Source organism: Oryctolagus cuniculus, chromosome 8, assembly GCF_964237555.1.
Source record: "Oryctolagus cuniculus chromosome 8, mOryCun1.1, whole genome shotgun sequence".
Classification (NCBI taxonomy): Eukaryota; Metazoa; Chordata; class Mammalia; order Lagomorpha; family Leporidae; genus Oryctolagus; species Oryctolagus cuniculus.
The window spans coordinates 88,971,489-88,995,798 of NC_091439.1; the positions used below are offsets into that span (position 1 = coordinate 88,971,489).

At 49.8% G+C, this 24,310-nt stretch overlaps 1 protein-coding gene across 8 annotated transcripts in view; it reads right to left on the bottom strand.

Annotated features, from left to right (window-relative positions):
* Positions 1-24,310, bottom strand: part of SEPTIN11 (septin 11) — a 145,501-nt gene that overhangs the window by 89,009 nt on the left and 32,182 nt on the right. For 6 of the 8 annotated variants that reach the window (XM_017347481.3, XM_008267707.4, XM_008267706.4 and 3 more), the window contains exon 1: positions 19,632-19,868. The exons of 1 other annotated variant lie outside the window; for it this stretch is intronic. In XM_017347481.3, coding sequence (XP_017202970.2) covers positions 19,632-19,658 — 27 coding nt within the window. In that variant the 5' untranslated portion in view covers positions 19,659-19,868. Of the gene's footprint in view, positions 1-19,631; positions 19,869-24,310 lie in introns of those variants that run through there. One more of the 8 variants, XM_008267705.4, reaches the window with a different exon arrangement.

Consider the following 24,310-nt stretch of genomic DNA (forward strand, 5'->3'; position numbering starts at 1 on the left):
AAATCCATGCATAGTTGTATCATAATATGCAATTTTCATCAACTTTGAGGTCTCCTCATATGCAGATTTCAAATTTTTTTGCACCAGAATAAACAACTTTTAATTCTATTTACCACATACCTAAAATTTCTTTCTAATTTATTTATTTGAGAGGCAGTGAGATAGAAGAAAGAGACAGAGGCAGAGTTCCCATCTGCTAGTTAACTCCCCAAATACCCTCAGGACTGGGGTTGATGTTGGGGTGGGGATTAGGCCAGGGTAGCAGCTGGGACCTGGGAATTCAAGCCAGGTCTCCCCTCCTGGGTGCCAAGAACTCAGCTGCTTCAGCTATTGCCTGTCTGCATTAGCGGGAAGCTGAAGGCAGGAGCCAGTGGTGGGACTCAAACCCAGATACTATGAAGTGGGACTCAGGCCTCCCAACTGGGGTCTTGACCACCAAGCCAGACACCCATCCCTCCGTGAGCTCTCCTGAAGTGCCATCATTTATAGCGGGTCACTCGTCTCTTCACGGTCTCCACTAACCAAGGGATAAAGCAGACTGGGCTACACTGCAGCACAGATGAGGTTACACACCAACCTTCCCTGGGGCCCAGGCGTGCAGTTAACAAGGGTGAAAGGCACATGAAGGGCAGTCTGCACTGGAGGTGCAGCCACAGGAAAGAAAGCCCCCTTCTGCAGCCGAGGGCTTGCATTTGTGCAGAATGTCCCTGAAAATTTCAATAGAGCTCCTCTTCCAAAGCAGGTTCTCTTTGATCCATCAACAGGACAGCTGAGCCAAGGCCTGGGTGCATTTCTGATGACATAAGATCCTTTTATCATCAGAAACGCATTCCCCTTAAATCCCGAGGTCCTAAGTATAGGGCTCCAAATTTAGAATATACAAAATCTGCACTCTATCGTTAAGGAAGAAAATCATTATTAGCTCCAAAATTCCACCACAAAAGCACAGCAACAAATCTTGCTTTATGCTGTGAGGGAAAAAATGCACATTTAAGTATCCGTGATGCATGCATGCTTTCCTTCAATGTGTCCATGTGATTACGATGTGCTTGTTACAAGAGTTCCTTTTACAAACAGAAATAAAGAAAACAAACAGGCATTTCCTATAATAACCTCCACCAGTACTGGGTATACATTCTCAGCCCCACAAACAAAATTTCCTAAACGACTCCTTTATATTGCTAATGACAAAAACATTTCTCTCCAGCGAGAGCACCAAACATATCGCAAGGAGACGTAGGCATAACACCTGCTGTCAAGGAGGTCAAGAGAAGTCGCTGCTTTAAATGCCACGGAGGAGTGACTTAAGCCCTGCAAGTTCTAACTCACTGAGTCAGTGGGTCTCGCTAGGGTGCTACTGACATTGGCACTGGGACCCCCGGCTGCAAGTTCAAATCAAGCTGCTTCTTTCTGGAGCTCAGCTTCCTGAGGGAGTTGGGCTAAAAATGACCCTCAGCAGCTTCTTCACCTCTTAAAGCTCCCAGGGTGCTACAGCACTGCTGGCCCTCAGCGATAAATATTGCATATGGGCAATGTTTAAGTGTTCTAAATTATGCATGAAGCCAGAGTTCGGTATAAGCACAGGTAAGCAAGCAATGCCTGGCACAGGGACTGTTCCATCTGAGTTCAAACTTGGCTTTTTACGATGATGACGATAAAAGAGTTCGAGCACAGGGACCATCACACATCCATATACTCATGACCTATCTTGGTCAAATAGTAATTTTTACTATCCATAATTCATCTTTTCCCTTTTCTAAACACAGATACATTTGAAGGTTACTGATTATCTTTTCTTTTAAAAAAATGTATTTATTTATTTACTTTAAATGAAGGGGAGGGGTGTCAGCACTGTGGCATAGTGAGCCAGCATCCCATACAGGTACCAGTTCTCTTGTCCCGGCTGCTCCACTTCTGATTCAGCTCCCTACTGATGGCCTGGGAAAGCAGTGGGAGATGGCCCAAGCACTTGGGCCCCTGCACCTACGTGGGAGACCCGGAAAAAGTCTGTGGTCCCTGGCTTCAGATTGGCCCAGCTCTGGCCATTGTGGCCATTTAGGGAGTGAACTAGCAGATGGAAGATCTTTCTCTGTCTCTCCATCTCTGTCTGTAACTCTACCTCTCAAATAAATTAAAAATTTAAAAAAAAGGAGGGGGGGAGGGCGAATGGAGACAGAGAGAAAGAGAGAATGGGATAGAGTTTGAGCACTTCCATCTGCTGGTTCACCCCCCAAATGCCTACAACAGCCTGGGCTGGGCAGGCAGAAGCCAGGAGCCAGGAACTCCATCTGGGTCTTCCCTGTGGGTGGCAGGGACCCAAGTTCTTTGGCCATCATCAGCTCCCTCCCAGGTGCATTAGCAGGGAGCTGGATCAGAAGTGGAGCAGCTGGGACTCACGATGCCAGCATCACAAATGGTGGCTTAACCCACTTGCCACAACACAGGCCACAGTACCTCTCTTTGATGCCATTCATTCCCCTCCTCTCTCCAGGCCACCAGCAGAGCTCTTTAAAAAAAAAAAAAAAAAAAAAAAAATGAGACCCCACTGTGCCTGAAACTTACTTCAAAATGTGAGGAAGAAGTCAGAGAAGACGGGAAATAGGTAACACAAGATTGACCATGAAATGCTAACTGGCCTGGGTGATGGAATGGAAGAGTTCCTTATACCATTCTGTTGACTCTTGTACATGTTTGGGATTTTCACTAATAAAAAAAGTGTTTCAAAAAACAAAAGAGAAAAATCAGAGTACAAATGTTTTTTGACTGCACTCTCAAAGCTATTATGCCAGACAATATGGTAGCCAGTAGGCCACATGTGGCTGTTTAGATGTAAATTAACTAAAAAAATAAAAATTGCAGGTCCACAACTGGACCAGTCGTAGACAATCAGTGGCTATCACAATGCCAATAGTGGACCATGTCCCGCCCGCATGCAAAGTTCTACCGGGCAGCCAGCGCTGCTCTGCGCTGAAGAGTACCGTCTCCAGAGCACAGAGGTGTAACCAGTGACAAGACTCGGCCCAGAGGTCATCACAGCTCACCTTGGGCAAGTCTGAGTCCTGAGCCACCAACAAGGGTCAGAAGGTGTTGCGACAAGCATAATATCTAACGAACAACTTCACAGAAGTTCCATGAAGATCCACTTTTGCCCACCCACATCTAATCACGGGAAAAATATGTCAAACTGCACAACTTCAATCAGGAAGCTACTACGTTGTGTGCAATGAGTTTTGTGGCAAAGCCAGCATACAAATTAGCAGTAACATTCCAAAGGTATGTTTACCCCCTCAAAAAAACCCCACCCTGAAAACAAATCCAGTTTTAGTCTGAGAAAGGGAGAAGTCACACATTTCAACTTCCAATTTGCTAAAATTTTTCCTCCCACTCCCTTTATTTTGGAAGAGAAAAACAACTTTCCATTTGCTTTCTTAACAGCTTTCTCATGGTTGGGATTAAGAATTTTAAAAATTGCTGATGCTGAGATTGGCCACTGACAGCAGAAATGTACTATTTGGGTCAAACAGCCGAGTTACTCGAATGATTGCAAGGCTGACTACTATTAAGACTCGAGTCCCAGTCCTCATCTACATAGAATGAGATACAGTTTCTCCTTCCCAGATTGCGTGCATCTTGAATCTGTTATTCATTATCTCCTGCAAGTATCTCAAAGAATGTAAAGGATCACTAAACAGCTTTGCCTTTCCAAAATGAGGTTGTTTTGTTTCCAGAATCATAGCTCCCTTCTTTCTAGACTAACTGAACAATAACTCAACAGATAATTTTCTGGTGTCCTTTTTCTAAATCTGATAGCAGAAACAAATAAAATCATGTTCCTAATGTTATATTAATGAGATACAAACAAAACACCGGGCAACCATCTACACCAGGGATATATAAGAAATTAAATGAGACAACTACATCTCAACCCAGGACAAACTGGTAACTCTGAACCCTTTTTTCCACATTTACTCACAAAGGGATAGCTCCACACGCAGAGCAACCTACAGCCAGAGGGCATGCGTGCTAGCATACAGGTTTGTGGACGCAGAAATTGGGAGGGATGGTAGTTTTGTTCATTTCAGATCCCATTATCTAAAGCTATAAAGATCAAGGATTGGACAAAAATTATTTATTTATTTATTCATTTATTTATTTATTTATTTGAAAGGCAGAATTACACAGAGAGAAGGAAAGAAAGAGAAAGAAATCAAGAAATTGTCTATCCACTTGTTTAACCACTTTTCATTCAAGCCCCAAACAGCTGCAATGACTGGGACTGGGTCTATCAAAGCCAGGAGTCAGAAACTCCATCCTGGTTTCCCACGTGGGTGGCAGGGCCCAAATACTTAGGCCATCTTAAGTTGCTTGCCTGAGCACCTTAGCAGAGAGCTGAGGAAGTAGACTTGAACCGGCACTCTGACATGGGGTACCAGCATCCCAAGTGGCAACTTAACCTGTTGTGCCACAATGCCAGGCCCCAGGCAACTTACCTTAAACATCATTTAAGTACGGAGATTTTTTTAAAAATTAGATATATAGGAACAGGTAATGTTCCCCAGCCCTTTTAAGACTCTGCCTAGGATGCCCACTTCCAGTATCAGAGTATGTGGTTCTTGAAGACTGGCTACTCTGCTTCCAATCCAGCTTCCTGCTAACGTCAATCCTGGAGGGCAGCAGGTGATGGCTCCAGTACATGGGAGACCAGGATGGAGCTGCAGGCTGTTGGCTTTGGTCTGGCCCAGCCCTAGTTACTGAAAGCATTTGGGGGAGGGGAGAGGACACAGCATTGTGCCATAGCAGGTAAAGCCAGCATCCCATATGGGATTACAGCCAACTGGGGAGTGAACCAGAGCATGAAAGATCTGTCTGTCTCTCCCTCTGTTTCTCTCTCTGTAATTCTGCCTTTCAAGTAAAAATAAATATTTAAAAAAAAAAGAAAAAAGAAAAAAGAAAGCATTTGGGGAGGGAACGGAAGTTCACTAGAGGATGGAAGATCTGTCTCTCCTAACATCATTCTGCCTTTCAAATAAAAATACATACATCTATAAATAACAGATACAGTCTAAACATTCGATTTCACTTTAAAACATCTGGCCATACATTCAGCCATCAATCTTTAGACAAAGGCCAAGGCTCCGTCCTCCTAATGGCTCACAGTAATCACAGTAAGGCTATCTTTCAGCAGAAACCCATCGACATCTAGCATGACCTCCAGTGTGTACCTTAAAGGGAAGCCCGAGATTAAAAGGGCTTCCACCAACACAATCTGAGTGCAGACTCTTTTTAGGGCCTTACACTTTTTTATAACTTTTTACAATTATCTTAACCAAACAGAATTCACAGTTTTATTTTAGCAACAGTCGCACCTTTACCAATCTTTCCAATGCATCTAATTTAGAAGCAACTCGACTTTCACACTTCTATTTCATTGATTTACAGAACATGGAAACAAATCATGCAATTATCATTTTTACAACTGGCATAAGCAGGTTTGAAAACAACTGATCCGTAAGCATACAACACCATTGGTGGGCGCAAAGACATGCGTGTGCCCCACAGAACACTGGGTCCTAGTCAAAAGCACACAGCGAGGGGCTGCTGCCTGCAATGCAGGCATCCGGTGTAGGTTTCAGCTGGTGTCTGGGCTGCTCCACCTCTGATCCTGCTCCCTGCGGGTGGCCTGGAAAAAGCAGCAGAGGATGGAGTGCTTGAGGGGTCCCTGTTACACCATGGGAGTCCCAGATGAGGCTCCTGGCTCCCAGCTGTGGCTTGGCTGAGAGCTGGCTGTTGCAGCCATCTATGGAGTGAACCAGCAGATGGAAGATCTGTCTGTCCCTCCCTCTCTGGAATTCTGACTTTCAAAATAAATACTTAAAAAAAAAGCACATGGCATATGTAGGAAGCCAGAAGGTTTGTAGTGGGAAAGGACATAATGATCTGGCAGAGACTGACAACAGCCCCTCCAGCTGTGATAAAACTTCCTGGTTCCCTTTGATGTGCCCTTTTCATCCATGCCTTAAACCAAAAGCATGAATTTCTAATGGAGCCTCGGAGGAAAGCAAGCAAGCTGGAGGTAACCTTTCAAGAAGGCTCTCACATTAAAAAGGGAAGAGAAGGTAGACAAGATGACCCACCCTTTCTGACTGCTAAGGCCTGTTCTCTGCATTTGTTATGTAAAAAGAAAAAGGAAGGCGAAATAGTGGGGAGAGGAGCCTGCCGAGACCCTCCCATCATAGATGTCTCAGCCCCTCCCCCGCCCCGAAGCTGGGCTGCAGAACTTCCAACAACAGGAGCACAGAGTGGGAAAGCCCGAAGTTCCTGGGACATGAGCTTGGCTGACGATGCAAGAGCATGAATGAGCGTTGAGACAAAGGTTAGGAATGACAAGCAAGTCTCACCTCTGAATTCACACCTTATCCTACGATCCCCCTGGGTAATGGGGAAAGCTGTTTGCCAAAGACAGACTTAGGTTCAGGGGAGAGAGAACCGGAATACGGCTGGGATACTTTCACTTGTTCACAGTATCAGCGGGGGGCCAATGTTTGTTAACTGAATAAACAGGAAATAGGAAAAGTCACTGAGAAATGAAGGCACAAGTTCTTCAAGAAAGAGAAGTTTCTTCAAGAGATTTAAGAATCTTTAGCAGCACCCCCAACTTCCCACATGCCGTTTCAAACTCCATTCCATGAGAGTCCTCCTCACCCCGGCTTTGACTGGGTTACAAAATCCAATAGGCCCAGGTTCTCTTCCACACGGCCTAAAAGCCAGCAGTGGCAGCAAATTAACTACTAGTCATTACAATGGCTGAGACCTTCTCTTATATCTTGTCTTAAATTCTTAAAATGCTTTGAAATATTAGCTTCTGAATTGGGCAACTTTGGTTGCCAACATCTAACAGACCTCTCTAGAGGCTACAAGAGATAAAACGGTGCTCCCACTCCAGAGCACCCAACATTCCCTAGGTGGGGAGGGACTGGAGGTTGACCAAGGGTTGTAAGAGGCTTTGAAAAGAGGCAAGTAATAGATCAATAGTAGGCCAAGGTACGGATCTTACACTGCCCACTCACACAAAGGAATCAGACCTAACACCCCAAAGATTGAGAGCACAACCTGAGAACGAATGAACTTCATTTATGGAATCTCCAAAGGTCTCTGTTACGTTCTCAGAAACCACTTCTGGGCCGGGACCACAGGAAGTGCAGTGATGAGCTGAACAACTATGCCACAGGTGCACACTTACATTTATCCAGATCCTCAGAATCACTCAGTATTAGTTAAGGCTGCTTCAGGAATTATTAACTCATTTTTCCAACTTACATAGGCAGTCTAAGCCCAAAAATTTGATTTTTTTTCCAAACAGTGCTAACTCTTGGTTCAAGCTCATAGTTCATGTGTCAAAACTGGATTTCTCTCCATTCATTCTTTTTTTTTTTTTTAAGATTCATTAATTTATTTGAAAGACAGAGTTACAGAGAGGTGGAGGCAGAGAGAGAGAAAGGTCTTCCATCTGCTGGTTCACTCCCCAGATGGCCGCAATGGCCAGAGCTGGGCCAATCAGAAGCCAGGAGCCAAGAGCTTCCTCTGGGTCTCCCACATGGGTGCAGGGGCCCAAGCACTTGGCCATCTTCTGCTGCTTTCCCAGACCACAGCAGAGAGCTGGATAGCAAGTGGAGCAGCTGGGACTCAAACCAGAGCCCATATGGGATGCCGGCACTGCAGGTGGTGGCTTTACCTGCTAAGCCACATTCATTCTTTAATATTTTTAAAAAAGTATATAAATTTTTTTTATTTGAAAGGCAGAGTTACAGGCAGAGAGGGAGGTCCTTCATCTACTGGTTCACCCCCTGAAAAAAAGCAATGGCCAGAGATGGGCTGATCTGAAGCCAGGAACCAGGAGCTTCTTTCAGGTCTCCCACATGGGTGGCTTCTTCCAGTCTCCCACATGGGTGCAGAGACCCACACACTTGGGCCATCTTCCACTGCTTTCCCAGGCCATTAACAGAGAGCTGGATCAGAACTAGAGCAGCCTAGACTCAAATCAGTGCCCTTTTGGGGAGCCAGCACCCCAGGCAGAGGCTTAACCTACTGTGCCACAGTACTAGCCCCCATATCCTGTTTCTAGAATATAAAAATGCAACTGGCTTGAAATGGTAAACTAAACAAATGACAAAACAGATTTGACACTACACACTCAAAAGCAAGCATTTCCATCCTGAGTAAGAGTTCCATTCCAAGGAAGCAGAAATGAAAATGGTAGAAAGTTTAGGTGAGATTAAGTGTAGCTTTTTTTTTTTAAACAAAGTTTAAAGTCTGCCCTCCAAAAAACAGCAGTGAAAATCTAGTAAAAGTACAGTTGGTTCTCAGCACTTTTTAAAAACATCCAAGAGTAAGGTGGCATGTTATAAAAGTTAACACTCCTACTCCCTTATTTGTATAAGGCAAAAGTAGAGCCTTGAACCAGAAAACAAAGTGCTTTCATTTAAGTTTCCCCAAAATGCAATGATTTGCTAAGAGCCTGCAGGCAGGCAGTTGTTTACAAACGTGATGCAGGGGACCAGGACAGGGAGATTGGGAAGAGTGAAACAGGGGAAGATGACAGAGCTAATCACCTGGCAGGCTGAGACTGGGGTCTCCAGGGACCCTCTGAGAAACCAGAGACCAGTCCTCAGAATCATCCAGCATAATGACAAGGAAGAAGCAGCTGCCCACCAGCTTCCATAGCCCATCAAGCTAAGGTCGTCCCATGGGATGCTGACTCAGGTCAGAAGAACTCAGCAGAACCTAAGCGCTTGCAGCAGAGAAGTTTGGGGCACAAAGGAAAGCTTTGAGCTCTACACCAGCCTGTGGTTTGGCCAGCAGTGGCTGGAATAGAAAGGTGGACGGAGAGGTTGTGGGGCTGGCGCCAGTCTTATCTAATCCAAGCCTTAGCCAACTGAGCCGAAGGATGAATGTCCACTCATCCAGTCAATGCTAGACGGTAGGGGACAGAACACAGCCCCTCCCATGACTCCCGCAAAACAGACCAAGAATGCAAGGGTGGCGCCATGGACGGCAGAACATACTGCTTACGGCAATGAGATCTGACTTTTTATATGATCACAACTATATTAAATAATTCTTCTGTATTTAATAAAGACAACTTAAAAAGAACAGGGACAGGGGCCCCAAGCCCTGCGACACACAGAAATACAGAAGGCAGTCAATGCTGCAGGAATTCAGAGACAGTCACCAGCACCTGAATCGGCACGTGGTGGCATCACAGAGGAGGCACTGGACCCCCGCCTCACAGAAGAGCTCCGACCGGCACATGCCCACATGCCGGATCCTACTGGGGGGAGGGGAGGACTGGTGTAAAGTGCTCACTTTCCCGGGATCACTCACTCTCACTGAGGGCCAGTGTCCTACACGTGGGGTGTGCAAATGTTAGTTCTGGATTTATCTAAGGATCTTCCAGGGAGGGTCACTTATCACTGCACAGATGAAGTAAGTGCCTGCCTTGCCTAGGGTCACAAAGCTTGGTAGACGGCACAGCTGATGCCCCGGGGACCCAGGCAGGCTGGCTCCAGAGCCTACATACTTGACCAAAATGCGACCCCGAATTGCCTCTCAGTAGAGAGCACACAGCGAGGGGAGACATGTGCAATCTGAGACGTCTGCATGTAGGAACAGAGCGGCTGGGAAAGGTCGGATCTGGAGGCGTCCCAAGGGGGACAGTGCTGTCAGGCAGCTGGCTGGAGAAGAGCCTCAGAACCATTTCCCAGAGAGCGCAGTCCCACAGCTGGGGCCAGCACGGAGCAGCTCAGAAGGTCACCGCCACTCCTCCCTTGGCAATGAGGCCACCGGAAACTCATCAGGAGTGGACAGTGGAAGCGATCACGTGCCTTCATTCTGGCTGCTTCTCTCTCTCTCTCTCTCTCTCTCTCTCTCTCTCTCTCACACACACACACACACACACACACACACACACACCATTTAGCATATACTGCTGGAATCAAAGTAGGACAAATGGTGAGACAAATCATTATAGGGGCCGGCGCTGTGGCACAACGGGTTAACGCTCTGACCTGAAGTGCCGGCATCCCATATGAGCGCCGGTTTGGGACTTGGCTGCTCCTCTTCCAATCCAGCTTTCTGCTATGGCCTGGGAAAGTAGTGGAAGATGGCCCAAGTGCTTGGTACCCTGCACCCAAGTGGGAGACCCGGAAGAAGCTCCTGGCTCCCTGGCTTTGGATCAGCACAGCTCCAGCCTTTGTGACCAATTGGGAAGTGAACCATACGGATGAAAGACCTCTCTCTCTCTCTCTTTCTGCTTCTCCTCTCTCTGTGTAACTGTGACTTTCAAATAAATAAATAAATCTTAGAGAGAAAGAAAGGCAGGCAGGCCATTATAGGCAAAGCCAATTGTTTAAAAACAATAAAGGCTTCACAGTGGATTCCCACCTGGGATGCTGTGGGTCCTGTCAGGACTCACAACCTGGCCCCATGGGTCTCAGGCTAGGTTGAGTGACACACAGAGGGCCCGCCCACCCCTATTCTGCTGAATTCAGTCCATGTGCTTGAGTCAACAAAGCTGTGTCAAAGTAACCCATCGGCCGGCGCCGCGGCTCACTAGGCTAATCCTCCACCTTGCAGCGCCAGCACACCAGGTTCTAGTCCCGGTCGGGGCGCCGGATTCTGTCCCGGTTGCCCCTCTTCCAGGCCAGCTCTCTGCTGTGGCCAGGGAGTGCAGTGGAGGATAGCCCAAGTGCTTGGGCCCTGCACCCCATGGGAGACCAGGAGAAGCACCTGGCTCCTGCCATCAGATCAGTGTGGTGTGCCGGCCGCAGCGGCCATTGGAGCGTGACCCAACAGCAAAAGGAAGACCTTTCTCTCTGTCTCTCTCACTGTCCACTCTGCCTGTCAAAAAAAAAAAAAGTAACCCATCAAAGAGATTGAGGAGTCAGCTCCTGGTCCCGCACAGCTCTCTGTCCTCTGCCACCGGACAGGCAATGTCCCTCTGCCAGGGGCCCAGAGAAGACCCCAGAGGATGGAAGAGACAAGAACCCCCCTTCAAAAATATGAACCCCAAGTGACCCGCACTTGGCGCCAATCTGTCACCCCCACACACACTGGGTGTGCCTGTGGGTCCACAGTCACCCCACTAACAGCTGCCATAGGTTAGGTTGGTGAAGTTTACCTGGGCCTCAGTTTCCTGCCTATATTGCTTCCCAGGTATCTTGTGAGGATACAGCGAGATCATTTTCTCAGTGATATTGAATGGAGTGTGTTTTGAAATCAAGATGCCAAAGAAGTGTGGCTTCCTCCAGGGGTGGGGAGCCCTTTCATCTGCCAAGGGCCATTTGGATATTTACAGCATCATTCACAGGTCACAGAAAATTGTCAACTTAAAAATCAGCTGGCTACAGGTGTATTTCCTGCCTGTGGTTGCCTTGGCAGGCCAGACCAAGTGATCCTGTGGGCCTTCTGTGGCCCACGGGCTGCGTGTTCCCCACCTCTGTAGGAATCTAGACCGAAGCCTGGGGTCAAGCCTGTTCTCTCCCCCAACAGTTAGGCCTGAACAAGTTTAATGGGCACCCTTAATGAGCTTCTCAAACTTGGTACTGGGATGAAAACAGTACACACAAAAAGAAAAGAACGACAATGGCATGAAATCTCAAAAGCCACCTGCCTCTGGGGCCGGTGTTATGCTGTAGCAGGTCAAGCCTGTATTAGATGACATCAGCAACCCACCCTCAGAGCAGCAGGTGGAGTTCCAGCTGCTCCACTTCTGACCCAGCTCCCTGCTAATATGCCTGGGAAAGCAGGGGAAGATGACACGAGTGCTTGGGCCACCCACATGGGAGACCTGGATGGAGTTCCTGGCTCCTGACTTCGGTCTGGCCCAGCCCTGGCCATTGTAGCCATTTGGGGAGTGAACTAGTGGATGAAGATCTGCCTCTCTGCTTTCCAAATAAATAAAATAAATCTCTATATTTTAAAATAAATAAATAAAGAGGAACCATGGCTTTTAACGGACTTTGCTCCTATTCACAGAGGATTCATGGGGTTGGTGTTTTTTTTAATTTCCTTTTTGGAAACACTGACTGCTATTTGAAGTCCCAGGTGGGATGGATCCTCCCACCCACTCCCACCTGCCCCCTTCAGGACTCAGCTGCTGAGTGTCTAAGAAAGCAGTAAGTTTCAGTTCTGTATCCCGAGTTAGGACTCAATGAGTAAGACTGACAGAAGAAGAGCTGTGGCTGTCACAGGCGGTCACTGGACCCTGCTTCCTCCATGTCCCCTCCCTCAGTCTTCATTTCTTCTGCCCTGAAGGAACCAGGGCCCTGATTCATGCTCATCTCACCTCTGCTACAAGGAACCTCAGGGATTAGCACCCTACAGGCACCAACGCCAAGAATCCCAGCTACCCAAAGCTGGGGCCCAAGGGTGGACAGGATAGGAAGTGTCTAAAGGGCTGCGTGCTAAACACCATCTTTAAAGAATGCATTGCCTGTTTCAGGGGCTCCCACCCCCACTCCATCCTCCCCATACACCCACCTCTGAATGCCCCTGTCCCAGCTGCATTGGGTTTCCTTCCAGGGCTCACTCTCACTGCGGAAGCTCCACACCTGTGACTTGGGGCACTCTGCCACCGCCAAGTTCCTGCCTCAGGCCCACTGCTTGCTTATTCTTCAGCGAAAATTCCTGGGGGCACTGGGGCCTGCCTCAATTGCTCACCATCATAACCTCAGCAGCTGCGCAGAAGGCTCACGGGGAATGCGATGCCACTGAGGTCTGACAGCGCTAACAATGATTACAGATGCCTAAGTATGCTGAGGGCTATTTTGTTTTTCAATTTCCAACCTAGCTATATTACTGTGATTCTACTTTTATAAGAGGGAAACTGGAAAAGGAAAAAAAAAAACTTTCCTCAAAGGAATGCTACTTAGTTATAAAAAAAATTAAGAATAGGGGGTCGGCACCATGACGCAGTAGGTTAATCCTCTACCTGCTCACTGGCATCCTATATGGGCGCCGGTTCTGTCCTGGTTGCTCCTCTTCCAGTCCAGCTCTCTGCTGTGGCATGAGAGGTCAGTGGAGGATGGCCCAAGTGCTTTGACCCCTGCAACCGCATGGGAGACCAGGAGGAAGCACCTGGCTCCTGGCTTCGGACTGACGTAGTTCTGTCCATTGCGGCCATTTGGGTAGTGAATCAGCAGAAGCAAGACCTTTCTCTCTGTCTCTCCCTCTGCCTGTAACTCTACCTCTCAAATAAATAAATAAAATCTTAAAAAAAACACACACAGCTCTTAAAAAATAATACAAATTTTATGTTATGGGCATTTTAATTTTTTTGGCAAAAAGCAAAAGTGAAGAAAAGGGGGCAGGTGTTTGGAGCAGTGGTTAAGATGCCCCTTGGGACACACAATCCCATATTGGAGTACCTGGCTCAAGTCCCAGCTACTCTACTTCAGAGCCAGCTTCCTGCTGATTGCATCCTGGGAGCCAGTGGATGATGGCTTAAGGACTTGGGCTCCTCTCACCCATGTGGGAGACAGAGCTCTGTCTGGGCTCCCTTCTGGCCTGGCCCTGACCTGGCTGTTGTGGGCATTTGACGAGTAAACCACCAGATTGAAGGTGTGTCTGTGTGTGTGTGTGTGTGTGTGTGTGTGAAAATGAGTTCCTTTTATTTATTTGAAAGACAGTTACAGAGAAAGAGAGGGAAAGACAGATCTTCCAGGAACTCTGTCTGGATGGCAGGGGCCCAGAACATGGGCCATCTTCCACTGCTTTCCCAGGTGGATTGGAAATGGGGCAGCCTGAAGTGGTGCTCATATCAGATGCAGGTGTCGTGCATGGCAGCCAAACCTGCTGTGCCACAATGCTGGCCCTGAAAATATTTTTTTTTTTTTTGACAGAGTAGACAGTGAGAGTGAGAGTGAGAGAGTGAGAGAGAGAGAGAGAGAGAGAGAAAGGTCTTTCTTCTGTTGGTTCACCCACCAAATGGCTGCTACGGCCGGCGCACTGCGCCAATCCGAAGCCAGGTGCTTCTCCTGTCTCCATGTGGGTGCAGGGCCCAAGCACTTGGGCCATCCTCCACTGCACTCCTGGGCCACAGCAGAGAGCTGGACTGGAAGAGGAGCAACCGGGACAGAATCTGGCTGGGACTAGAACCGGGGGTGCTGGCACTGCAGGCGGAGGATTAGCCTAGTAAGCTGCGGCACCAACCGAAAATAAATTCTTAAAAAGCAGGAACAAAATCCCCATATCAGGTACTACAGGCGTTCTTTTCCAGGCATGTCTCCCTCCCACCTCTCCTCCTTAGCCTGTTCCTTTTCTCAAGGCATCCCACTCCATCCCCAGGGTCACAGTTCAGCAGGTAGACAGCATGTGTCCACACAACTGAACTTCCTAGGTAACTTGCCAATTTGCTACACCTACGGCCACCAATCCTTTTATTCTTAAAAAAGTGCTGGAGAGCTTTGGCTTTAGTCCTGCACGGGAACAGACTGCTGCCTTCCCCCTCAAGCCAGGCCTGCAATGATGCAAATTTTATTTCCAATCGCCCAGTGAATGTTCTGTGGAAGCCTATCTCCTCTAGTACGGAGGCTGTGTACTGTTTATATGTTCAGCAGCAGCTGCACTGCTGGGCTGTGGGTACTGTTCAGTTGGGAGTTTTCGGTTAATCTGGACTGATTTTTAAAAAGGAAGGCGGCATCAATTATAGTGCAAAGTAGGTCTCCTTGGGAAAAAGGGTAGGGGATTTAGAACTGCTGGGTCTTTGTTTAAATAATGGTTCAGTTTTGCTGATCCCCACTGAGGCTCTGAAAGACAGATAAAATCCAAAAGCAGCCTCTCCCTGCCACCAATTGCAAGGTCCTCTCTAAAGAGGAAAAACAGGCTCAGAAAACCACATGGAGCCTGCTCCAAGTCTAAACCCAAGGCCCATCATCAGTGTGGCATTGTCAGTGGGTAGAAATGCTCGGTCTTTAGAAAATTAATCAAAGCAGGCCATCCAAATGACAGGACAGCAGCCACTCAATCCCTCGTTCCTTTGTGGGGACCCAGACACAGCGCAGCCCATGCCCGGAGATTAAGCGTCTGTTTCCCCCATTGTAAGAGTGTTCCAGTGGTGAGACAGGGCCCCCCTCCAGGCACACACATTGGCTCCTACATTGCAGTGTACACAATGTGGATGACGCTTGCTGTAGTAAACCTCAAAAAGGTGAGGAAAATGCACTAGGAAGCTAAACCCTGTTACATCAGAGCAGCGGGACACAGGTAGTGTCATTCTTTTAATCGGTTCCTCGGGTCTACTTTTTCATTGTAACAGATACTTTTTAAACAAGACAATTTAAGAAATAAAGTAATGCATCTTGAACACTTCTTGCATCCCTTAGTATTTGTTAAGTAGTAGACCCCATATGTGTACAAGGGACAGCACAGACTAAAGTGTTCCTATTTTTAAAAGCCACGCCCTGGCTTGGCAGTGTCTTTGTCATTTAGATGGTTCTCCAAGGACCACTCCCCCACACACCCCAGCTTCATTAATTTTTCTCCAAGAACACCAGCCAGAGCCCTCCATCTGGGACCACATCCTGAAATCATAGGAATGGCAGTTCCATAACAAGGGAAAATGCTATTTCCTTGTCCCTTTCCCCACCAAGGGTTGAGCTGTGCACAATGAGCCCCAGACAGATCCTTTACCTGAGTCATAACTGTTGACTTAGCAATAGGCGCCTAATTCCCTTCCCGCTGAAGAGCTTAGAGGCCACTGAGGCTTGTCACTGTACTACACACGTGGGCACTAAACCTTTCAGAAATAAAAGCTCCAGGTAAGGAAAGAATTCCTTGCTCGTCTTCTGCTGAACCCCTGACACCTGGAGCAGCACCTGACACAAGTGCTCAACAAATGGAGTTAAATGAGCAAATGGCAAGCATGGGTTTCCATTTCTTTAGGTTCAACAGATAACAGAGCAATCAGACAGCCTGCCTAAAGGATATCATAGGGAAATCGTCACCACTGGAAAAGTGTACACACGTGACTTCTGTTAGGGATAAAGTAAGAAATGTCTGCACTCAGGAGGAAGTTGAACCAAATGCCCTGGGAAGTTCTTCTGAACTCCTAGAATCTATAACCTGATAGCAGCACATCTTAAGAGGGCAGATCAGCTACATAAAGAGCCAGGTAAATTACCACGTTCTATTTAAAATAAAGAGCTGCCTCTTACTAGCCAAGAGTTACACTCTGGGAACAGCAGGTGTGCTTCAGGGGCATCACAGGGCCACGCCCAACGCCCACAGGAACTGCAGATGCCAGCGCTGGAGATTCGAGCTGAAACACACACCACCACTCCAAGCTGAGGCTTTCTGCTCACAAGCAGCAACAGACGCCCTGACAAACACCTAAATTTAGCCTTCAGATTCAAATGATCGCAACTGAATATACCCACGTCATAAGATCGAAATTTCATCATCTGCATATAAGCATGTTTGCCAACTAAAGTGTCGTATTTACCCGGGACACCACACTCATGTTCCAATTCAAGAATGTCTACAATAAGCCGGCGCCGTGGCTCAATAGGCTAATCCTCCACCTTGCGGCGCCGGCACACCGGGTTCTAGTCCCGGTTGGGGCGCCGGATTCTGTCCCGGTTGCCCCTCTTCCAGGCCAGCTCTCTGCTATGGCCAGGGAGTGCAGTGGAGGATGGCCCAGGTGCTTGGGCCCTGCACCCCATGGGAGACCAGGAAAAGCACCTGGCTCCTGGCTCCTGCCAGGATCAGCGCGGTGCGCCGGCTGCAGCGGCGGCCATTGGAGGGTGAACCAGCGGCAAAGGAAGACCTTTCTCTCTCTGACTCTCTCTCTCACTGTCCACTCTGCCTGTCAAAAAAAAAAAAAAAAAAAAAAAAAAAGAATGTCTACAATGGAGGCCAAAGCAGCCAGATTGAATTTTCTTCGGTCTGGATGGCAGAAGCCATTCATAGGGACAGGAGACATGCTCAGGTTTTCTCGGGCAACTTTTTAAAAGAACTAAGACAACTAAGGAACTAAGACAATTCCATTAACACATAAATTGACTTTAGGGGATTCCTTTCCCTCCTGCTCTCTTCCTTTCTTCTGTGAACAGGGAACTGGAGGGGCAGAGAATTGCCACACTAAACTTGCTGGGTCTGGAGAAATCAGCCTCTGCGTTGGCCGGGGTTGTTTTGAGGCACAGAGCACACAGTAAGCCAGGAGGGCATCTGGCCTGGCAGTTAAGATGCCCACACCCCAAATGAGAGGGCCGGGGTCTGACTCCCAACTCGGACTCCTGACTCCACCTTCCTGCTAATACAGACCAAGGGAGACAGCAACTTAGGCTGGAGTAGCTGGGATCCTGCCACCCAGAGGGGAGACCTAGATGATGGTGGGCTCCTGCTCCTGGCTTCAGCACAGCCCAATCACTGCTGTTGCAAGCATTTGGGGAGGGAACCAGTTGATGGGCCCTCTCCTCATCTCCCTCTCTGTCTTGCAAATAAAATCTAAAGAAAAAATGTTTCAAACAGTAACCCAATGAATGAAGTGTAACAGTTCAGCAGTTCCCTGAAAATGTGATCACAAGGTTTCTAAAGTGTATTAGCAGACTTCAACATTGTAGTCAAATCTTGACCACTCATATAGGGTAGTGGGGGGAGGGCACTTCTGGTTTTAAATTGCCAAGTAATTTAATCTTAATTCCAGTGACAACAGGAAATATGCAGAAAGTTACCTCCTCTGTACACACATACTTTTAAAAATCTCCCCTATTATTTGAAAGAAAGAGGTCCCACACAAGAATTCTGTGGGATTAAGCTCACATATGGTTAGCAGACCGAGTGTTGAATCCGATTCTGGCCACACAAGGAAATCTGCAATCCACATACCGTTTCCATTGAGCCGGCACATACGAACTAACTAATTTATAGAATATGTGCAGCAAATTATTTCCTCCACCGCCCCCACCCCTCAAGAATGCACCAGCAATAGGCGTTCCCGAAAAAACCACCCCCACACAACAATGCTTTCCTACCCCCTCGCCAGTTTATCTAAAGCAAATGTTGTTTTAGTTCTCTGAATCGAACCCTGGCGATGTGTACTGGGGGGAGGGGGAGGAGTCATTTAACCAGGCAAACTTAACCTCCAAGGACCTCAATTTCCTCACCAGAAAAATGAAAGAATTAGCCCGGAGACCACGCCAACTCCCGTGGTGACGACGTACGACCGCTAATTATCAGGAGCACAATTTGTGTGCAAAAGGAAACTAGGATTCTTAAAAGTCTTTCAATAAATAGTGGACTTTAGAGGGCCTCAAAGACTGAGCCACACTTCGATATGACCCCTGCACACGCCCTCAGCGGGGAAAACCGTCGTAGAAAGCACCGCGGCCGCCAAACCGCGACCCCGAGTCACAACACGCGCGGGGGGTCCTCCGCCAACTTCCCGCCCGGCCGCAGGCCGGGGCGCCCGAGGTGCGAGCGTCTGCGGAGGGGCTTGGGCGCACCGCCTAGCTTCTCTGCGGTTTCCGAGCCCCCCAGGTCTCGGTGAGACTTTCTCGTCCGTGGGCTACAAGATCTCCGAAGCCGCCACCTGCAGCCACAGAGCGGCGGGACCCAGATGAGCAAAGAGGCGGCGGCAGGGCTGGAGGGACCTCGCCCCCGGAGCCGGCGGGGCAGAAGCGGACTCTGAGCTACGACAAAGAGAAGGGGAAAGAGATGGAGGACTCCGCCTTTCCCATCCCGCTCAGCTCCTTCCAATATAAAGGAAAGGCCGCCGCCGCCGCCCCTTCCTCCGCGCTTCGCCCGGGATGTGGAGCCGGCGCGAAGCCGCAGCCTCCGAGTCCCGCTCCTCTCCCGCCGCGCGTGCCGAAGCCTGCGCCCCAGAGGCGCGCCCTCCACCGGCGCCCCGGCCTCCACGCCCTGGGCAGGGACACCCACCCCGCTCCCCGCGCCTGCGGGGGGCACCGCTTCTCCACGCACCCGCCCTCCCTTCCTCTTCCTCTCCGGCCTTCCAATACTTCCCTCCCTCCCTCCCAACCACCACCACCCCAAGGCAGCCTCTGGAAAACTTTGTGCGTCTGGCGACGGCTTTGTCCGCAGCCTGGGCAGGGCCCGGTCGCCCGGCTGGGTGCCTGAGGGTGTCCGGGATCTCACAATGCACGAGGGAAACCACCACGGAAACCCCACCCCTTGACCCGCTGCCACAGCCGTGTGACACGCTGCGCCCCGGCGCGCCATCCCCACGCCCCGATCGCCCCGGGGCGCGGGGGAGCCGGGAGGAAGCCCCCGCACCCGGCGCCTTTCCCGACCGTCACGAGGGCCACGGCGTGCGCGGGGAGAGGGGGGTCGCTGGGAAACGCCAAGGCTAAGGCGCCCTCTTCGAAGAGGGCGCATAGGCGAGGGGTTCCTTTTCTCCCGCGTCCCGGGAATAGGGGCGCGACGAGACGATGCACTGTTGCATCACGCGGCGACTGAGCGTCTGGGGTCCTCGCTCTCCGCTCAGCCCCAGACGCGCGCCCAAATCCACGCACACACCCACAAGCCCCCGCCCGGCGCCCCGCTGGCCTCCCCGGCACCCGCCCCAAAGCCCAGACCACCCCGGCGGCGGGCGAGGGAAGCGAGGGCCCAGCACTCACAGACGGTCTCCCCACGGCCACGGCCATCGCGGCTGCGGCTGCGGCTGCGCCCGGGTGCGCTCCACCGACGCTGGCTGCTGCTAGCGCTCCGGCTCCGGCTGCGCCCGGGTGCTCTCCGCCGACACTGGCGGCTGCCAGCGCTAGGGCTCCGGCTCGCCTCCCCCGCGCCTCGCTCGCGGCTGCGCTCTGCTGGCGCCCGGCTCCCGCTCGCAGCCCGCGGCATCTGCTCCCCCCACGCCACCGCCCCTCCCGCTTTATTGGAGCAACATGGCCACCCGCCTGGAAGGGACCATTTGCTTCCGCAGGAAGGGGTGTGAGCGTGCATGCCGCGAGAAGGCAAGTGGTGAGCGGGCTCCCCGCTGCCGTCAGAACGCCCCCGGCGCGAGGCTTGCCCTCCCCGGCATTGGTGGCCCACTGCCAAGCGGTCCTCTCCGGTGCCACCAAGGTTATGCCCCAACGTGCGCGCTGTCTGCCCCCCGTCCGGTTCCACCACGTGCTGGAGTCCGAGCAAGGGCCTGGGCGCGGAGGTTCCAGCGCCGGGTCTCGCCACGCGCCTTTTCGAGGCGGGCGGCTAGCGCGGCCGCGGGCCGGGGAAGAGGGGCGCAGGGACCATAGCTGGAGTAAAGTTGGCCGCGGGCGAGCCGAGGCCCCCGCGTGGCAGGGGCTGCGCGCCACCCGGGAGGGCGGTGGGCGGCCAAGGTGGGCCTGGGCCGGCCGCCACGAGGAAGGAGTGCGCCTGCACCGGTCGTGCCTTCCGCAGCGAGCCCGAAAGGTGGCAGCTGGAGGCTGTCGCTGGAGCGTGCGGCCGGGTAGGGGACCACGGCGGAGAGGAAGAGGCTGCGGTAGCCTGCTGCTGGGGCGCCCCAGCCACCGTGTGCTTAGGCAAATGGAAAACGCCCCGGCTGCTCTACAGAGCAGGGGCCGGGGTCGCACGCGGGGGCTCAGTGGACTCTGTTCGGCCGCTGGAGATGGACACGGTGACCCCTAGGCGTGTGCGCCGGGCGGGCGACTGGAGAGGGTGCGACCTGGGGCGCCAGGGATTGGGAACAATGCCGTGGGGAAGCGTGTTTCTGGCGGGTGTGGGGGCCAGGCGGAATGGCGGGGTCCCGGTGCGTGCGGGTAGGCGTGGCGCCGGGCCCGGGCTGAGCGGCCAGGTGTGTCGGATGGCGGCGAGAGAGGCCTGCGACTGAGGACGGCGACGCTACGGCACCGGCCGTGATAAGACCGCGGGATTGCGCCCTTTGGCAGAACGAGGCTTATTGAATTAAAGCGCAGACAAACGGCCTGTCTGCCCTGGGGCGCCTCAGAGTCTGACCTGAGACTTGAGATGCCCAGGTTTCTGGGGGCCTTGATTCTGGAGCTGCTCAGGTATGTTGGGGGCTGGAGGCCACCCTGAAAGCGGAGCGAATGAGAGAAAGGCCGGGGGCACTGACTTGGAACCTGCTGTGTGTGGAGCGGACTCAGACTTGCTGAGCGCACACCGCTTCGGTTTTGATCAGTTTCAAGTCCTTGGAGGATAGCGGTTACCATGTTATGCCAAGCATACAGTAGGCGCTTCCTAAGTGTTGAAGGCAGGAATACTTTGATCTGCAGCCCTGGGTTGTAGACATCCGGTTTTGGCCAGCACAGCAGCCTGGCCACAGACAGGAGGGCCCAGGTAAGCCCAAGAGCTGCGCGCGGTGGAAATGGCAGGGTTCTGGCATCCTGTTAAGGTGCCCTGTCTGCACGACTTGCTTCTTTGTACTTGCACAATTCGTTGGTGCTTGCTGTTGCTGTAAACTCAGCTGATTATGAGACAGAACTCCCTACTCTGGTGGGCAGATGAATTCATTCTAAGCGCAAAAACTGATCACTTATTCCAGCACCTCACTTATTTAAGGGAACGCTGTTAGGAGGAAGTAACCAACAGTCTAAGAGGCCTCTGCTCATCTTTTTAGACGAGGAGCAAAGCCTCAAATTCCCACCCTACCCTCCTTTTGAAGGGGGAGGTAGACATAATATACTTATTTAATAAAATATCATTCTACAGCCAGAGACCACCTAGGTTCAAAATCCTAGCTTTATTACTTCATCGCTGTGTGACCTTGGACAAGTTACTTAACCTTTCATCCTTCAATTTTATGATTTTTAAAATCTGTTTTAAAAATTACCTTCTTGGGGCGAGCATTGTGGCATAACGGAATCAGCCACCACCTGCAATACAGGCATCCCATATGGCCACCAGTTCCAGCCCTGGCTGCTCCACTTGCAATCCAGCTCCCTGCTAATGCACATGGGAAAGCAGCAGAAAATGGTTCAAGTCCTTGGGTCCCTGCACCCATGTGCAGAGGAAGCTTCAGGCTCCTGGCTTCAGTCTGGCCCGGCCCCAAACATCTGGCCATTTGGAGAGTGAACCAGCAGGTGGAAAATCTCTATTTATCCCCCTTCCCCTGTAACTCTGTCTTTCAAATAAAAATAAATGTTTTTAAATGACTTTCTTGGGGCTGGTGTTGTGATGCAGCATGTTAAACTGCCACCTATGCTGACGTTCCTTATCAGAGTGCCTGTTGCAGTCTCAGCTGCTCTACCTTGGATCCGGCTCCCTGCTGCTGTTCAGAGATGGCAGCGGAAGATGGCCAAAGTACTTAGGTCCCTACCACCCAAGTGGGGTATCTGGATAGAGTTCCTGGCTTCTGCCTGCCCAGCCCTGACTCTTGCAGCCATTTGGGGAATGAACCAGGGGAGAGAAGATACCTCTCTGTCTCCCTCTCCCTCTTTGTCACTGTGCCACTCAGCCTTCCAAATAAATAATTTTTTTTAAAAAAAGGAGTTTTTCCCCCTGATATGGTCACAAAGGATTTGATTACCTTCTTAAGCATATGCTGAGCTCTGCTGGGGACTAGGAATGTAAAGGCAAGGGTGCTGGTCTGACTGTTGACCAGTTCAGTTTGCTGAGAGACAGATGCTGAAACATCTCTAATCAGTAAGCTAAACCCTATAGATTCATGTTTGAATAATGAGATTTTAAAGCATATGGGTGTAGGGGCCCAAGTACTTAAGCCATCTTCCACTGCTTACCCAGGCCCATTAGCAGGGAGCTGGATTAGAAGTGGAGCAGCCAGGACTTGAACCAGAGTCCATATGAGATGCTGGCATCCAGGTTGTGGCTTAACCTGCTGTGCCACAATGCTGATGCCAACCATTTCATTTTTTAAAAAGAACTTGAAAGACGGATATAGAGAATGAAAGAGAGCCAAATCTTCCATCCTCTGGTCCACTCACCAAATAGCTACAACAGCCAGTGCTGGGCCAGGAGCCTAACCTGCTGTGCCACAGTGATGGACCCAACAATTTCATTTTTTAAAATAATATAAAGAGAACAGATTTCATGTAGTTCATAGATACAATTCTAAGAATATAATGATACTTCTAACAATTTCATTTTTTAACACATTAAGAGAAAGAAAATGTTTAGGAATAAATTTACAAAAGAAGTACAAAACTCTAAAGACACTGCTGAAAGTTTTTAAAAATCCAAATCAGTGGAAAATATCTCCCGTCCATGAATTAGAAAACTCAGTATTGTGAAGATGGCCGCATTCTCCAAGCTGATAAGATATTCAACACAACCCCTGTCAGAATCCCAACTGGCTGCTTGGGAGAAATTGCTGATCTGATTCCAAAATTCATATGGAAATTCAGGAACCCAGATTAGCCAAAAGTGAAGACTCACACTTCCGGATTTCAACTTTAAGTATGAAGCAAAAGTGATAAAACAGTGCAGTACTGACACAGATATGTAGATATGGAATAGAAGAAAAGGTTCTAGAAAAAAGTCTAAGCATTCGTGGTCAACGGATTTTACAGCAGTGTCAAGGCCATCACTGAGATGGTGAATTCAAAGGCAGCTGTTTGGCATTAGCAGTGAAGATACTGCTGGGGACGCCCATAGCCTATATCAGAGAGCATAGGTTCAAGTCTCGGCTCTGCTCCCAATTCTAGCTTCCTGCTAATGTACATCCTGAAAGGGGGCAGGTGGTGGCCCAGAGGGTTGGGTCACTGCCACCCACACTGGGGCTCTCCTCTGGCTCCATCCAGGGGCAGTTGCAGGCATTTGGGAAGTGAACCCATGGATGGAAGGTCCCTCTCTGTCTCTTTCTTTCTCTCCTCTCTCTCTCTGTAATTCTTTCAAATAAATAAATGAATTTTTAGAAAAGAAAACAGGTAAATCATGACCTTGGATTTGGCAATGGATTCTTTTTTAAATATATATTATTTTAATATGTATATTATATATAAAATATATTTTATATAAAATAATATATTTATATATAAATAATATATATTATTTTTTAAATATATGTATATTATTTGAAAGAGCTACAGAGAGAGGGAGAGATAGATGTGGGGAGCAACTGAGACTAGACTAAGTTACTGGAATTAAGACTTATTCTATGCATCTGCTCTCCCACAATATTGCGCTGGGGAGGAGTAAACTTTTACGCAGCTGCCTCTCACCAATTTGACTGATAAGCTGCAGGAGCTGATCCTGCTCCTGATTGGAGGAGAGCAGCGTGCTCGGCGTGTGGGCAGCAGAGTTGGGATTGGTGGAAGAGGACTATAAAGGAGGAGAGAGACGGCATGCACCGGGAACATCTGAGGGAACATCTGAGCAGCCCCCAGAGAGCCGGCCAGCAGTG